The sequence below is a fragment of the Hippocampus guttulatus genome, chromosome 19 (assembly GCF_054856545.1).
Source record: "Hippocampus guttulatus isolate MCC_2025c chromosome 19, RoL_Hgut_1.0, whole genome shotgun sequence".
Classification (NCBI taxonomy): domain Eukaryota; kingdom Metazoa; phylum Chordata; class Actinopteri; order Syngnathiformes; family Syngnathidae; genus Hippocampus; species Hippocampus guttulatus.
Window position 1 is genome coordinate 7,713,450 of NC_141279.1, and position 16,610 is coordinate 7,730,059.

At 50.9% G+C, this 16,610-nt stretch overlaps 1 protein-coding gene across 2 annotated transcripts; it reads right to left on the bottom strand.

Annotated features, from left to right (window-relative positions):
• Positions 1 to 828: 828 nt before the first annotated feature.
• On the bottom strand, positions 829 to 16,220 carry crhr1 (corticotropin releasing hormone receptor 1). 2 transcript variants are annotated; one of them, XM_086138488.1, is made up of 14 exons: positions 15,602 to 16,106; positions 13,728 to 13,821; positions 12,468 to 12,533; positions 12,264 to 12,392; positions 7,914 to 7,999; positions 7,116 to 7,222; positions 5,969 to 6,089; positions 5,425 to 5,578; positions 4,913 to 4,973; positions 4,137 to 4,209; positions 3,216 to 3,301; positions 3,014 to 3,149; positions 2,888 to 2,929; positions 829 to 2,034 (listed from the first exon to the last, which is right to left on the bottom strand). In XM_086138488.1, exons 1-14 carry the CDS (start codon positions 15,614 to 15,616, stop codon positions 1,894 to 1,896), a joined length of 1,311 nt encoding a protein of 436 aa, XP_085994614.1. In that variant the 5' UTR covers positions 15,617 to 16,106; the 3' UTR covers positions 829 to 1,893. The 2 variants fall into 2 exon arrangements, with proteins under 2 accessions (XP_085994614.1, XP_085994615.1); XM_086138489.1 differs by lacking the exons at positions 829 to 2,034; positions 2,888 to 2,929; positions 3,014 to 3,149; positions 3,216 to 3,301 and adding an exon at positions 3,317 to 4,009 and having other exon boundaries at positions 15,602 to 16,220.
• Between the last annotated feature and the right edge of the window lie 390 nt (positions 16,221 to 16,610).

A 16,610-nucleotide genomic window follows, 5' to 3' on the forward strand; every position in this document is an offset into this window, starting at 1 on the left:
GAGGCTCTGGAATCTGGACTGGTGAGACCGCCACTGGGAGAAAGGTTGACTTGGTTGTTGCTGTCGGTGTGGTGAAAAGTGCCTGCAGCTGATTCGGCCTGACCTCTAAAATGAAGTGGCTGGGTCCTCCCGGTGCCCCCCCGCCCCCAAGTAGCCCCTGCAGGTGGTCACAGACTCCCCCTGCCTCTCCAAAGGCTGACGACGACAGCGACAATTTTGGAACTAGGCCCCTACCCCCTATCCACCATCACCACCACCACCACGCACTTGCCTTGATTACACTCCAGTGCAGCTCTCACCCCAAACCCCCTCCTGCACCGTGACAGCTAAAGAGGATCACAAGATGCTCCAAATGTGGACGCTGCCCTCAGGGGGGGTCTGGAGGCAAACGGCCGATGCTGTCATGCGCACGTGCATGCATTGTGTTGCTTCCAGAAATAAAACAGGCAGGCCCATTTGTTTGGAGTCATATGCTACACACACTTTATTTGTCAGTAGGAAAATACGCAAGCCAGGGGGACGACATGAACAAATCTTTTTTGTTTTTCATGCCATGCACGAAACTTGTAATTCGCACGTGTGCCACAAATCTCGGGATCCCGCGACTTCAGTCGGAATGGTCAGCGCAATTAGCAAGTCGCACCCGCATCCGGTAAGTGCTGTACAGGCCAAAAATCACATATACCCGTCACGCGCAAAAAATTCTCACGTTCGTCCAAAAATATGCTCTCACATACAACATTCCTCTCACACTAAACAACAGAACGGTGAGTTTTTGGAGTCTGTTAAAGATTTTTGGTGTCAGTGTATGTCTGTAGTTTGTGTCTATGTGTGAGGGTTTATATGCGTTTTTTTTTTTTTTTTTTTGGAGGGAAGGGCATGTTTTCGGGTGTGTCATAAATTGTAGGTGGGAGAGATTTTTTTGGGCTTGTGAGCGCGAGTTACAAGTTTTGGGTGCGACATGCGAGAAAAAAAACCTGTCAAATAAATAATAAATACAACGAACAGCAGCTAATACACAAGACGCGTGTTGATGACAGCACACCTGGGAACAAAAACAGGAGGAAGTCAGCAACGTGTGGAAAGCCGTCGGGGCTTTTATTCCATTACGCTTCTCTGTATTGACATGAGAGGTGCAACCATTAATTGATGAATCCACAACCATTTTGATCATTGTTCAGAGACCTCGTAGAACTTGAAAATCATTGAAATGTCAGCCTCTAAACAGTAAATATTCTCATATCTCTTTTACTAATCTCACATTTTTTAGTAAAGGGAGGGAAATTTGTACAATCATTTTGAATGAAATCAATCAGATTCACAGCTTAATCGGAAAAAAAACCCCCCCAATGAAGCAACAAATGGATTATTCAAATAATGGTTAGCTTCCGCCCTAAATAAAATGCTCCAACGGCTTTCCAGAGCAACCGGCGAGGTGGGAATGTGAAGACCGGACGCCAAGGAGGATTTCAAAGCATCTTATTTACATGGAGGCTCCCGACTGGCCGACCAGGAATTTTCATTCATTCCAAGGAAGGAAAAGTACATGACAAAGTACGTGTAATCTTCCTCTTCTTCCTCTTCTGATGATGATTAGCTCTCATTTTCATTTTGAACACACAAAGTATCACATCCACTCGTTTCCCAACGCCACCGTGTTCTCCCAAACAAACGCCGTGCAGGTGTCCAAGGCGATTAAAAGGACTTTGGAAGAAAAGTGCGGAATGTGTCAAAAGTTTGCGGAAAGTCGATGAAGGTGACGTGAAACGGCGAGCGAGGGCGGCCATCACCACGAGTCACGACGACGGACGAGAGACTTGCGGTACATACGCGCTCACGTTCCAATCCCAAGCGCCCCGATAATGCTTGGTGTTGATTGAGTTCATCGAGCTTTCACAGCGACGTGGACTGCTTGATGCTGTGGAAGCTGACCCGCGACGGCGACGTGGGGATGGACACGGCCTGCGTCATCCTCGCCCGGATGGAGTGTTGCTCCTGCCAGCGGTGGAAACGCTTCCTGGCGGCCGAACGCACCTGAAGGACAGCAACGCGCACACAAACACATGACACACACATACAACAGGCGTGTTAACACACACAGAACAGAAGCAGAAACACTTCAAGTTGTGCTGGCATTCATGCGCGTGTGCGCTCTGTGGGAGGCATACGGTCTCCACGGCGACCAGATGCCATCCATGCCGTCGTGGGGACGGCAACTCAAATTCGTCCTCCCAGCGCGTGGCCTTAAATCAAATCCCCGTCCCCCGCGCCAGGTGACATTTTGCTGTCGCGCGCAGAAACGCGCCGGGAGCGACCCGACCACGGCGATGACCGAAGACGACCCCGCGCTCCTCGTCATTTCCTACGAAATGACGGATGAGGACCGGGACCAGACATTGGATTTTGTCCGCCTCGTTGATTGCGCAAACACGCAATCGATATCCAGCGGGCGCAAGCAATCAAGCGCCTTCCTGCCAGCAGATGTCCGTTGCCGCTTTTCATCTTGGCGGCCGGCTGTCGCCATGGAGACCGCAGCCTGGCACCGGCACTGTCAACACGCCGCCTTGCCTGTGTGTGTGGTTATGTTGCCTGTGTGCACGCGCTGCCTTTGTCTGCGTCTGTGTGTGTATTCCTCTGCATGGTTTCGTGTTTGTGTGCTTTGGGTGATGTCAGCATATTGTGTGCGTGTATGTGGATGTATGTCACATGCGTTTATGTATACACGCGTGAATGATGAGTATAGGTATGTGCCGTGCGCGTATGAGTGCTTGACACTCGCGACCGCGTCCCGTGACACGTTTGCCACGACAGCGATGTAGCGGCGCAGGGGCCGGTCGCCACGGTAACGCGCCCGACAAGGTGGCAAAGCAGGCGGGGCCTAACTTACCTCGCTGTTCAGGAAGCAGTAAAAGACGGACACGAAGAAGCCCTGCGGGACGGATGCAGAAGGAGGGCAAAGGTCAGCGGGCCGGACAGGAAAGGTCGCGGGAAGGCGGGCGTGCCGTTTGTGTACCTGGAAGGATTCCAGAAAGGAGTTGAAATAAATGAAGACCAGCTGCGAGATCTCATCCTCGCCGGGATTGACGAAGAAGAGCATGTAGGTGATGCCCAGAAGGGGGAGCAGCACCAGCGTCGCCTTCACCGCTTTCCTGCCGGGAGAAAACGGGCACAGGGTGAGCGGTCGACCTCCGCCCGGGGCCCTTTGAGCGGTCTACCTGTACTGAATGGTCTCCGAGGTGGTGGATGCTCGCAGTTTGGTCATCAGGATCCTGACGATGTTGAACAGGAAGATGAAGTTGATCTGAAACCACATGTGCCCTTGACTGACCCGTCATCACATGATTGACAGTCCCCAAAATTGTGACATCATCAATGAGGATCACAAGGGTGTTGTAAGTATAGCTATGAGTTGGATTTCTTGGCCATGAATGGAACACTCATCCCAAAATCATCTTTTCCACGCGTGCAGCAGTCTACACGCGTGTCATTTGATGCCGTGATCACGTTTCTTTTGGCGCCACGGGGCTCTGGTGGTGTTTCTTCCCCTGCAAACATTCTGGTGGCAGATGGACACGCTGCAGGACTCAGCCGGGAGAGACAAATCCAGAGTCCGGCCGGGCCCCGGTTGGACTGAGCTGACAAGATTTCGGGGACGGCAGATGCGCCCAGCAGGACACGCCGAGACACACGCGCGAACATGCCAGATTGGGCTAGCGGTCCTTCCCGCCAAGGTGGGTCCACATGCGGCGTGTGGAGGGCGACGGGAGCTTCCTGATTAATTGAAGACCACCGATTATCAGACGCACGTTGAAATGGACGCCATGCGACATTGTCGCAATGCGTCTTTCCCTTTAATTTTGGTTTGTTTTGATTCCATTGACTTGTGACTTGTGATAGTAATGCCAAATGGTTCTTCAGCTTGCACGTTTATGAGGGGGATCCACTTTTGGGTGGTATTTAGCAAGAGAATGGGTGTTAAATGGTCTTTCAATAGATTGCAGGCAAGGAGCTGCAGCAGCACAAAAACACAAAAATCACATCCGCAGCGTCACCGAGTCCAAAGTCAAGTCAGGAGAGTGAAGTGCCAGACCCCCAGTCAGGGGACTTTCACCAAAAGAATGCAAAAAGCAACTCACCACCAGAACCAGAATCATGGGACCCTGGTAGATGTAGTCCGTGTAGACGCCCGTCCGCTTCCCAAACCAGCACCTGTCGACGCCAGCAGACAGACATACAGTACGTCATCGGGGCAACCAACTACATTATCAAACAATTTTGGCCAAGGTAGAATAAAATAAAATAAAATAAGTCAAAGTGTCACGGCTGTCCATTGTGTGAAATGTCGGTGTTGAGTGCATGCCTTAAAGAGGCGTGGCCTAGTGAGTGACATCTGGGAAGTTACTGTCGAGTATGGCGCTGACATCACCGCAGCGGTGCCACGGAGGAATTCCCAAAAATTCCCAGTGGATGCGGAACGCCGCCTGCTTAGTCCCACGGGGAGCGTGCTAGTGTGCTAACGTGCTAACACTTTGTGCTGATGGCGGATGGGATGCTCACTCCAAGGATGGCCTAGTTGGGAGGGGGTGGGCCTAGTAGAGTCACGGAAGGGGGTGCAAAGTCTTTGGAGTCGGGGAAGGGGGGTTGGGGGGGGGTCAGTGGGCAATTAAATGTGCTAGCACGCATCTGATAGCTCAGATGTTCCTGGTAAAATCCGCCACGGATCAGGAATCATCAGACCCGTCGAGCGGAAGGAAAGGCAGAGTTAGGGTGAGGATTAGCACGCTAATTACAAGCACTTTCGCTTCCCGCGCAGGATGAATGAAGTGTATTTGATAAAGTGTATCAGTCCGTGGGGGCCAAAGAAAATGTGTGGCCTGGATGATTTGTGTGAAGGTTCGAAGGTGAAACTGACTTCTCATTGTCGTAGTAAAGTTTCCCGATGGCCCAGGCCACGATGATGGGGAACGGGATACCTGCACAACCGCAAAACACAAAGCACACAGATATGACCATACATGGACAGCAACTTGTTTGCGTGCTCGGAATCCGAGCACACTTGTGGAATCAGCCCGATTTTGCGTGATGCTCGACTGCTGGCTTGGGAGTTTTGTTTCCGTTTTGCTTTTTTCAGTTGGCTGCTTGTGCGGTGCCGCCTGATCATCGGTCAGGTTCTCAAGGGCTGTACGGATGATTTTGTCAACTTTTTGCACTCGTTCGCTGGTGTGCTTTTTCCACGCCGCGTTTGACCTCGTTACACTTTTCTCACCCTCGGCCCCTGCTTCTCACATCTCTCGTCTTCCTTTCAAAACGTTTGCGCTATTTTTAGTCTGTTGTCCTGCCGCCCAAAAACGTTCCGAATTCAGCTAGCGTGACCGCTCTGTTCTCATTTTGTGTTTGTCTGGGAGCTCGCGTGCGTCTGCGTACACCAGCCGATGCAGATGAACATCCACTTGCGCAGCTTGTCGGTGGAGTACGTGAGCACGATGGCGGTGTGGAGGTAGCATCCTTCGCCAAACATCCAGAAGAAGTTGGTGGAGTGGAAATAGTTGAAGGAAGCTGTCACCAGCCGGCACCACGCCTTCAAAATAAAACACAACACGCACGCTCTCAAGTCACTGGACTGGTTTACGGCAAGCACGGCTTGTGTGCTCAAGGGCCACGTTTGGGTTTGAAAACTGACAGATGGCCTCAAGTGCACAGTTGCATTGAATCCGATTTTTGATTTCCCGGGAGGCTTGACCAATTTATGGGTTCAACTGTTCAATTTACTTGACTCCATTCGTTTACAATCAGGGAGTGAACCAACTCATTAGTGGGAGGAATTAATTTGAAACGAGAGGAGGCATTTTAATGGACCAATTTGGAGCGAAAAAGCTGAACGTGATATTGACTCCTCTTGGTAATTTCCCCCCACAGTCAGATCTCGTTGCCAGACGAAAGAAGTTTTCTCGGCTTCCTTTGGACTCACCACGTTGCTCTCGTGCACCTCTGGGCTCATGGTGAGCTGCACCACGAACCACGTGGCGTTCCTCAGGATGAAGGCGCTGATCAGGTTCCAGTGGATGATGTTCCTCAGGCAGCGGATGCTCCTATCCAGTCCGCCAGCAGAGAAAACAATCGGCACGTTGTCGGAATAACATGTCTGGAGACAAAGGACTAGCTTCTCCAAAGAGTTTCTCTCTCCCAGAAAAGAATTGATCGGTATATTTTCAAATATCAAATCAAACCGGAGAAGCTTAACTGGGGCTACAGTGAAGGCCTCGTCGATGTGGCAAAATGATCCCAGCAAAACGTCAGCTTGAAAATTGGGAATGTAGCACACCACAGCAGGGGGGGGACCGCATTTGCATCCAAGACATGACGTGTCTCATTTGTGCTCTCGAAAGTGGATGACAGCAAGCAGCAAGCGGCGCGGGCGAAAGGAACATTTTGCGCTTGTGACGCCACCCGGCGAAAGTCGCTTTGAGCCCCCTGACGGGGGAAATACGCCGGATGACCTTTCATGCTTGTTAGGAGGACAGGTGTGCTTGTTAGCGGGGCGGGAGCGGCTTGTTAGAGCTCAAGTGAAGCTAACACGACAACACGTCTTGTGAGAGCTTATTTTGAGGAAGAAAAGCTGCCGGTCAGATTCAAACCCAGAACCTTGAAATGGCGAGCGGGAGTGTTATGTGAGGTGATGACCTGGCGTCTTGTGATCTTTTTGGAGCTCTTTTGCTCCATTTTGTTGAGTGCACCTCCCCAGGGGTGACAGGCTGCCCCAACACGACTTGTGCATAAACGCGCTGGTCTCCAGCTTTTTGCTTTTTCTCCTTCGCGCTTTTCGCACTCTCCCAAGTCTGCAAGTCAGCCCGAGATCGACCACCTCCTCGGCCAGTGTGAACCCCCCCCCCCCCCCCCCCCCGTGACACGTGTGTGTGTTGCCCATGCCTGTACCTCCCCAGCTCCCGTTTCCTGCATGCCCCCCCTCCCCCCATTACTGCTGGCCCAGATGTTTGGATCGCCTTCTTCCACACGTATGGAGACGTTTCCTATTTGGCGGTGGATTGTCATTCCGTGACCAAATGGGGCTTTGCAATAAGATGTGGGAGGCGGGGGGCGGTGCTCATGGCACTTACCTCAAACACAGGAAGAGGAAGAAGGCAACCAGCAGCGCCAACATGGAGATGACATGACCCAGGAAGTTGATGATCACCGCCATCTGGTAGTGCATCTTGCCCCTTTTCTGGAAACGCCAGCAAACACCTTTGTCATCATCATCGGAATTTTTTATTTCTTTTTCTGGGAAAGCACGCATCACGACAGAAGGCTGTGAGCCAATCAATATTGGGACGTCAAAGCAACCCTTCTGGCCACGATCCGCTGGGGAAACGAGGACAAGCGGCAGAGCAACTGATTGGATGATGTCATTTTCTTAAATGCTTCCGGTGGCGATTTTTGAGGGAGCGAGCGGGCGGGCGGTCGGCCTGCATTTACGTAAGCCGCCGGTGCCTGCGTGGGGATTAAGAGCTTTAATCCGCACATCAGCTCTCCCAATTCGACATACACACCTGCCAGCGTGCTCCTGCGCAGGACACCCCACCTCAAAAGCATTTTCATTTTGAGTTCATTTCGTCAACAAAAAGTTTTCGTGACTTCATTCGTTTTCCTTAACGACAATAACCTTGCCCCTGATTCGCTCCTCGGTCACCACAAAGACATTTTCGGAACCATCCCGGTCTGGGAAAGAGTAAATGATCGGAGAACAGCCCAAAGCCGCGCTCGTGCGGATGGCTAGGCCTGGCGACCAATTGTGATGGCGCCGCATCAGAAGCAAAATGTGGAGCGCAGCGGGGAAATCGTTTTTGGCAAACAATGAAAAGTCATTCAAGATGGTGACCCAGAAAAATGTTCAAAATGATTTGAGACTGGCTCACCTCCTGGTTCAGGATGGCCTTGCACATGGAATAGTTCCCCTTTGCGGCCCAGGTCCCATTGGACAGGCACTTCCTGTACACACTGTCTACAATCACACACGCACACACACGCGCATTCCCGTCAGCACACACATGCCACTTCACTATATGCGAAAAACAGCTCAAATTGATTTCCATCGGGTAACAGATGACAGACAGGTAAGGAAAGTCTCGTGTCATGTGACCCGAGCGGGAAAGATGCGAACGACAGGCGTGACCGGTGCGTCCAAGAGACCAAAAGCCAGCAGGAAAAAAAAAAATGTTTGGAAGCATGTGAGTAGACAGCGTAGCCCGAGGGCGCCAAGGCGCTAATGTGCTCGCGGTGTGCTAAAAATAGTGACACGGCGCTGAATGGGGAAATGTCATCTGGCATCAAGATTAGCCACATCACGCTCAAGTCCCCGTAGCCCAAACCGGTATGGGAACGCCGCGACCTTGCTCCTCCGCAGTAGTTTGACGCCGTCTCAGTGATTCTATGCGACGTCTACGTAATGGACCTCCATGTTGTGACTGGACGCATCGACTTGACGCCGATGGCTCCCGTCACCGGTTTGACGCGGTGGCTCCTTCGCACGGATGGCTGCAGAGTCAAGACGCAGCAACCTGAAGTTGAATCTTGCCGTCATGGCGGCGTACACGCGAATTGAAGGCACTGTCCCACATCAATGCAACACACGTCACACTCCAAAAAATATATACTTCTTAATTCAGAAAGAACACGCACAAAAAAAAATACAAACGAGTCAAAGGTACAACGCAAATTCAGCAAGCTGCCATTTTGGGGATTTCATTTTGACAGGATGAGGATTTCAACCGAACGCAAAAATCCGTCCAAAGCACGGCGTGACTCATTCCAGTGACACAGCGACTCCACGCAGCCGTTTCATTAAGCGACTTGATCCAGAGCTCTGACTTGCCAGAGTGTCTCGCAATAGCCAGCGCACGCAGTCAAGCCAAAGCGCTGACACCGAGCGTGTTGATGCAGCGACTTGCTAGTTACTTTTGTCTCCAAGCAGCTGCCCGACGCAGTGACTCGATTTCTGTGAGTCAATGCAGCGACTCGATGCAGCGGCTTTCATTCGATGACTTCGACGCTGGACTCGACCGTCTCCATGCAAATGTTTGCAGGCGTGCAAAAAGACGGCGCAGGCTGCGGGCGCTAACGTGCTCACGGCGGTCTGAAAATAGCAGCACGGCCACCGAATGGGGGGAAACATCCTTTCGCATCCAGATGAGCCGCATCGCTCTGGAGTCTCCGGAGCTGCGCAAACCAGCATCGGGCACGACGATTTGACCTTCCTGACCGGGAAGCTCGCTTAAGATTCCACCGCGGCGCTCAAGACGTCAGCGGCTGTCAGGCGAGCGCCCTGTTAAGCGAGCGTTCTGCCAGGAATTCTATTAGCGTCATAATTCACCGCTCAACCGCCCAGCACCGTTGGTGGCGAGCAGGTGCCAAATCAGAGTGCGGGATGCGGAACATCCGCGGCCCGCCCGTCCTTCCTGTCCACTAATTAAGTTTTCGGGAAAAGGATTTGAGCGCTTTGGTGGGACTGAGCCGTTTGGTCACCGTGGCGACCCAAGGCTCCAGTTGCGCATCGGTGGAAAGGATCCGTGCATGATTGACTGCACAGTGCAGTGTCACCGAGCAGCCAATCCAAGCACTGACTCCAATTAAGCAAGGACGTACAGTGATTCCGCTCAGTGACTGCTTGCCTAGCGCGCACCGTCTTGACACAGCGTCTCGATGCAGCGGGTCCATGCGAGGCCTCGTCTCAATTCCAATGCCGGCGCATTTGTGTTTGGATGCCGTGACAACTCTCAATCACTCCCAAGTAGTGACTTGATGCAGTGACTCATCTTGACGATTCTCACTGGCGTCTCGATGCAATGACTCACTGGAGCAAGCTGACGCAGTGAGCCTGACTGCATCGCAATTTTTGGCTCGAGATGCAGTGAATGATGCAGCAAATGGACGACTCTGATTGGATGCGGTCACTTTCCGGAGCAAGTCGATGCAGTGGCCACCGCGGGTGCATGAAGACAACAACAAAGCCAAGACCTGAGAATTTCCACACGGCAGTGTAAAACAAAACCCATCAACAAATTTTCTTGCCGCTTTGGACGCGGCCGACAGAGACGTTCCGCAACCCAAACACGCAAAACTCATGTTTGCCTTTGGGACAAAACACAGAAAGTGGAACACATTTCCACTGTACTGAAGGGAACTCTCTGAGTTTGTGTGTGTGTGTTCGTTGGATAACAATCTCCCAATCCCGCTGCACGGAAGTGCTGCGTGCTTCTGTGTAGGCTTGTTAGCTGGCGTACAATCCCCCCCCCCCCCCACACACACACGCGCGCTCACACCTCCAGCTTGACTTCCACAAATCAACAGAGTGAGTCAGGGGGGGGGGGGGACAAGGGGGCTGCTGGTTGCTGAGGAAAAAGGGGAATGGGGCGGGGTTCGTCTGCGCATCCAGCAAGTCGCCTCTGGAGACCACCAAGTGAAAGCGGTGGGAGTTGGGGGGGCTTAGTTTAGCTGTTTGTCTCAGTGTGTGGAGTGTGTTTGTCCTGTCATCAGTGTGGTTCTCCATGTCCAGGGAGGATCTCGCTAGCGGGTGTGAATGAAAGAAAGAAAAAGTTTTTTAAAAAAATAGAAAGGATAAGAAACAAACAGACAAACAAACGATGGTCCAGGATTTGTTGGAATCTAATTTTGGAAATCCAGCCTGATTCCAGCGGGATGATTCATGGCACATATTCAGCGCTCACAATGGGCAAGTTATTTTTAGAAGGCAACGCTTTATTGGGGATCAGGTTTTCTTCTTCTACTCCTTGGGGTTTTCTTCTCCTCCTTCTTCTTTTCCTTCTTCTCGTCTCCCTCATACTAATTCCCACTTTCAAAACATCCTTTTGCCAAAGTCGGTAATGTTCAAGGTCACCCAACCAGGATTTGACGTTGATGACGTTTTAAAAAATGTTTTCATGGTGACGGGAACTGTACCATGCCGACAAGATTCAAAGTCATTCTGATTTCATCTTTTGCAGATTCCCAATAACAAGCTTTCCAAACAAAGCATCTGGACCGCAACATTCCGACAAGAAAGAACCCCAACTTTGAGTGTGTACGTGTGTGTGTGCGCGTGTGTTGGGTGTGGGGGTTGTTTGCAAGGTCACGAAAGTGATAAACATTGACAGTGGCACTCTATAAAAAGATGGCAAAGGAGTCATGTGACCTGGCCGCTGAGCTCATTAAATATTCAAGAAGGATGAATAATGAATTGGCAGTTTAAAATAGAGCGCTCCAGTATACTTTACAATCAATAACGTCCATAGGGTGATGATGAATATTCCCCCCAGTGTGACTTTTTGTTATCGTTGTAAAAGTTTGGATGACCTTGCTGCCAAACACACCAACACGTAACGTTAGCCACGCTTGTTAGTATGCAAACAGAAAAATTAGCCATGCTGGTGAATCCTTCCAACAGCCAAACTGGCAAACAATATTGTCAGCATGGCAACGGACTCGTGATAATGGCAAATTCAAATAACATTAGACACGCTAACAAACACAATTAGCTACACATGAACATGCTAGCCTTGTTCTTGTCAAAAAATGTTAGCCGTTTGCCCCCCTCCTGATCCCCCTACTTTTGATGAGATTCACATTGATGTTGTTGTTTTTTTTTTAAATGTCAGCACGAGGCAAAGAAATAGCGACACTTAGGCTAATTAGCGGCCTTGTTTGTACACTCAGCTGCCAACATTCATGAGGATGATGCCTTAAGGAGGGGAAAAAAAAAACAACAATGACAAAAAACCCAAGGGGGCTACTGTGACATCATCACAAAATGATGACATCGGGACATACTGATGACATCATCACGTGTCCAAGCACGTGTCCCCACCTCCTCACCGCTACTTTCATATGTCCTCTTTTTGTTTCCTACTTTCCATGACTGACTAATTTGAATGCTCATGCTAATTTCTATCAACAATTGTGTGAGCCCGCGGGAGCCACGGCACGCCATTTTATGTTGTTTTTCACATTTTTCTCTGCTGCCACTGGCAAGATGGCACATTCAGGCCATGTAAATGGCGTGTGGATGCTGGGCCTATTGTGTGCTGCTCTTTCGTAGATGCATGTCGATTTTGTGAAGGTGCCGTGTTGATTGAAGATGGTAGCGTGTCGATGGCAAGTAGCTGGCATGATGCTATCGTGTAGAAGCAAATGGCGTGTCGCGCATAGTTGGCGTGTTGCTTCTGTGCGGCTGGAGGAAGAGCGTGGCTGGCGCATAGTTGCGGCGGTCTTACTTGTGGTGTTGTATCGGACGCCGTACAACATCTCGGGACACGGTCTGGACACAATGTGAGCGGCGGGGCTGCGGGGCCAGCAGGTGCCGATGCCGTCCAGTGATGCCTCGCAATATGCGTCTACCGCCCCTGCAACGCGAGCGACACGCAAATTGGGCGTTAGCATGCACTTGTTGCGTGTCTTGTGTGCTGTTGTTGCCTCACCGGTCGGCTGGACGCTGGCGTTGCTCAGCATCTGCGTCTCGTTCCAGGTGGACGCCAGCGATTGGACTGAAAACACAAGCAAGACGTCGCATCACATCAGCGTGCGGGCACATCAGGTCCTTGATCTGCAGCTCAGGGTCAGTGTACTAGTTCATTCACTATCCTCACTGGGAGAACATTTTGCCCACTAGTTTGACAATTGTGTCTTATCAGGAACATTTTTCCCAAGACTTGTTACACTTTTGGCTGACTAGTAAACAATTAAACCCTACTAGTCTACCACTGTGCTGATCTTGTCACAAGTAAAACGAGTTTCCTTTTGTGTGTGTGTGTGTGTGTTTTTAAGGGCAACAGTAAGCGATGGTGACAGGGGTCCCCGGGGCCATATGGGCACCACCACAGGAAGGAAGAAAGCAGTCGTGTCCTCGGGTTTCGCCGTTCTTCCTCTGACAACTTGGGAGCCTTCGGAGCAGCGGGACCATACTCGAGGGGGCGGGGCACGTAGCCCGTGGGGAACGCAGCCTGACTCCTACACTTAAACACTCTTTGAAACGTCAAAGCAATTCAAGTCACATCTTGAGGATGACTAGTTATTTTTAACAACACGTCAGCTCGGCTGCTCATTAGGGCCTCGGTACGCACGTCGACATCGTTCATTAATGATGATGCCGACCAAATCATTCATTAATGATGATGATTGAGTCATTCACAAATTTATTGATGGTAAGGAGCCATTCAAGGTTGAGCACAATCAGCACAGTGTCTCATTCACAGATGTTCTACAAGCAAACAGCAGCTTGTGACAAATTACAAGATTAGGCTCGCCTGTGTGTGTGCTCATTATGAAAAGAGCATCCTGCCCTCCCCTGGCAGGAAGTAGATCTGACTTTCAGTGGACTTGATGCTTCCAACGGGCTTCGAACCGGACTCCCTCATAAGAGCATCAAACAGCTGCGGCTCGGGCACTGATCAGGTCATTTTACAGAATTCTACAGAATAGATGTGAAAATTCTGCTCCTCCTCTCAGTAAAATCAGTCCAGAGTGGAAATGCTTTTTGTCATTACCACTTATCTTTTCTTTACTTGTGAATGTGCTTCCCTTTGTGGTGGCTTGTGTGAAGCACATTGAGTTGCCTTTTGTATGAAAAAAGTTGCCTTTCAAAAATCATCAAATCTAGAAACATTCGAGAATGACAGCCCTCGAATGCTGTCATCGGTGTGATGTGCGCATTCCAGCCACGTGTGCGTGTGTCATCTTACCGGAGGAGGCATTGGCGGCCGCGCCGAGGATGGCGTCGCACGTTACATCGGCCCGAGAGGCCGACGGCAGGACGACGCAGAGGGCGGCGCACATCTGCAGAAACACACGCAAACGTTCACGCCTGTCACATGTCGTCACAGTGTCACCGCGGTGGCGGAAGACAGGGCAAGCAAGGCCCGCTGTGCTCGCCCTAAAACTTTATCGTGCGCTGGTTGACTACCATTCATATTCCAAATTCTCATTTGTTTTCTATGTACTTGTTTGCACAATTGTGTTGGTTGCTTCCAGTGTGTGGACGTTTGATTTTGTTTTATGCAATCGGATTTCAGCCTGCTAAGTCAATCTGTTCTACGCACTTGGTACTACACTGGGCTTCTCCACCTCTGTGGCACGCCACTGTCACTGTCGCATGCTGATGACATCATCACGGGATGTGTGACATCATCAAAACACAAGGTCGTGGAACTGTTATGTGAACTCTTGACTTCACGTGTAGCGTAACAGCTCACGTGTCTCGTGTCGACCAAGGTTTTTACGCACACACACACACACACACACACGCACAAGGAGATCACAGCTGCGACCGCGCTTTCATCTCGGATCGCTTTGGTGAAGCCTGCATGAGCGCACAGAAACATTTTGTGGGGAAAATCCCAAGTGGAACCACACACCTAGAACATCCTGACTGGAACATTCCGACTCAAACATCCTGAGCGCATCTTCTCGACCGCAACAACTAACTAGAACATCCCGAATGGACTCAAAGACCCTGCCGAGAAGCTCCCGACTGAACAGCCGAACTTATAGTCCTTGACCACAACAGCCTAACTGGAACATACCAAGTGGACACAACGAACAGAACATCCCGGACTAGCCCTTCTTGACTGGAACGTTCCAATGCTCCCATCGCAATTGGAAAGTGCTCACCGGGACTTTTGAACCTCCTGAGCCACCCGACGAGAAGCCGACTAGGCATTGTGACCATCCTGACCGTAGCGAGCCAACTTGAGGATCCCGAGTGACCGTCTTTGCTGTGGTGGGAGCCACTCACTCATTGCCTCCTCCCCCAATCACGTTACGTGCTTTTGGCCATGGGCCACTTTGATAGTTCTGGAACAAGCAAAACAAAATCATGGAGCAGTCATCATTCATGACTTCCTCTGCAGCTATTTTTGTAACGGTGGACTGTCTAGTTGACTCATTTGTCCAACCCAAAATATTTGGGAGCAACGTTATTTTCTCACGACCCCATGTAGTAAAGGTGCATTGTGGGATACACAAAAGCCAACCAGAAGAGTGAACTTCAACTGATTACTCACAATTTTCCAGACCACATTTTCTTTCGGACCGATACCAGCGATACTGAATACAGATCGTACTGTTCCCTTTGAAACCATAAATTTGGCTGAACACACTGACAGATCATTGTCAGCAAGGACCTTTCCTTTCTTCCTTTGTGATGCACAGCACGACTCGCCCAACTGTCAAACGCTCACAATGGAGTGTCAACTCCTGGTGAACAGGACTTAGCACATGCCAGATGTTGTTGCCTTAAGTATCGGTGGTTGGAATCAGCAGTCTTCACCAGTACCCGATACCTTGAAATAAGGCTGGTGGTATCCGTACTTGCCCAGCCCTACTCACTCGACATTCCAACAGATGCCCAAAACTGCCCTGACATGGCACATGTCATATGATGATGACATTGACTGATCCTAAAGTTGTGATGATACACAAAGAAAGTTGTTCTGTCAAGACAAAAAAGGAGCAATGTTTCTTTTGTTTTCTAACCACTCGACAATGTGTTGCTCTTCAATGTGACTATGTTGTTGGGTTTTGGGAAATGGGAGCAAGTCAGATGAAGAGAACTCACCTGGAGGACAAACATTTTGCCCTCACATCCTTCTCAGAAGAAGAGAAGAAAGGAGGAGAAGAAAAAGAAGAGAAGCTCTTGCGCTCATGGAGGAGCGGGTGTTGTGTCCACGAGGGGGAAGGAGGTGCAGGTGGAGTGTTGTTGTCTGCGGCCGACCGGCGATCGATCGCTTCTCTCGCTCCTCTCCGTCCCCCACTGTCCGTCCTCAAGCGAACCTCCTCGTCTCCGTCCTCCTTCTCCTCCTCCTTCTTCTTCTTCTTGTCCTTCTGCCGGCCCGACGACAAGTCCGCGGCGCGTCGGCTCATTCAGCTGGCGGTGACGCGCCGCGGACACGCGCGTCAACGCACCGCCCACCCGAGGCGAGACGCGCGCGACCTCGCGCGAAAGGTGAGAAGCCTGCGGGCGCGCTAAAGTTGTGCAGAGCTCCCGCTGGCCTGGTGGGAAACGAGAGACAGACCCGCACCACGCCACGGCTAAGTCTTGCGCGGCGCGCGCACGTGTGACGTGTTTCCATTTGGACCGGTGCCAAAGTGGGAGGAGCCGGAGGGTGGCACCCGTACGCGTGCGTGCTTGCTTGCAAACGCAATGATCCACGACAAAAAAGAAAGAGTGATGACGTTAACAGTTCTCACTATATGAGAGGCGAGATTCCGAGACATCTAGCAACTTGAAATGAACCAAGGCAGGAGTCAATGATCGAGTGGAGGAGTGAATGAATCAAGGAGGGGAGCGAACGTGTAGACCAGGGGCGGGCAACTCCTGTCCACGAGGGGCGCTACCCACCCTGTTTTAGATGATACCCTATTCCAACACACCTGATTCAAAAATCAGGAAAACATCTCAGACATGCAGGATAGCGGCCCTCGAGGAGCGCAGTTGTCCACCCCTGATGCAAAGGCTAAAATGGACATGCTAACATGCATTGAGGAGGAAATTAAGGAAGGAAGCGACTGAAGGGGGGGACAGCATTCTGTCCATGAAAGACGGACAATACATGCAAACCTCATCC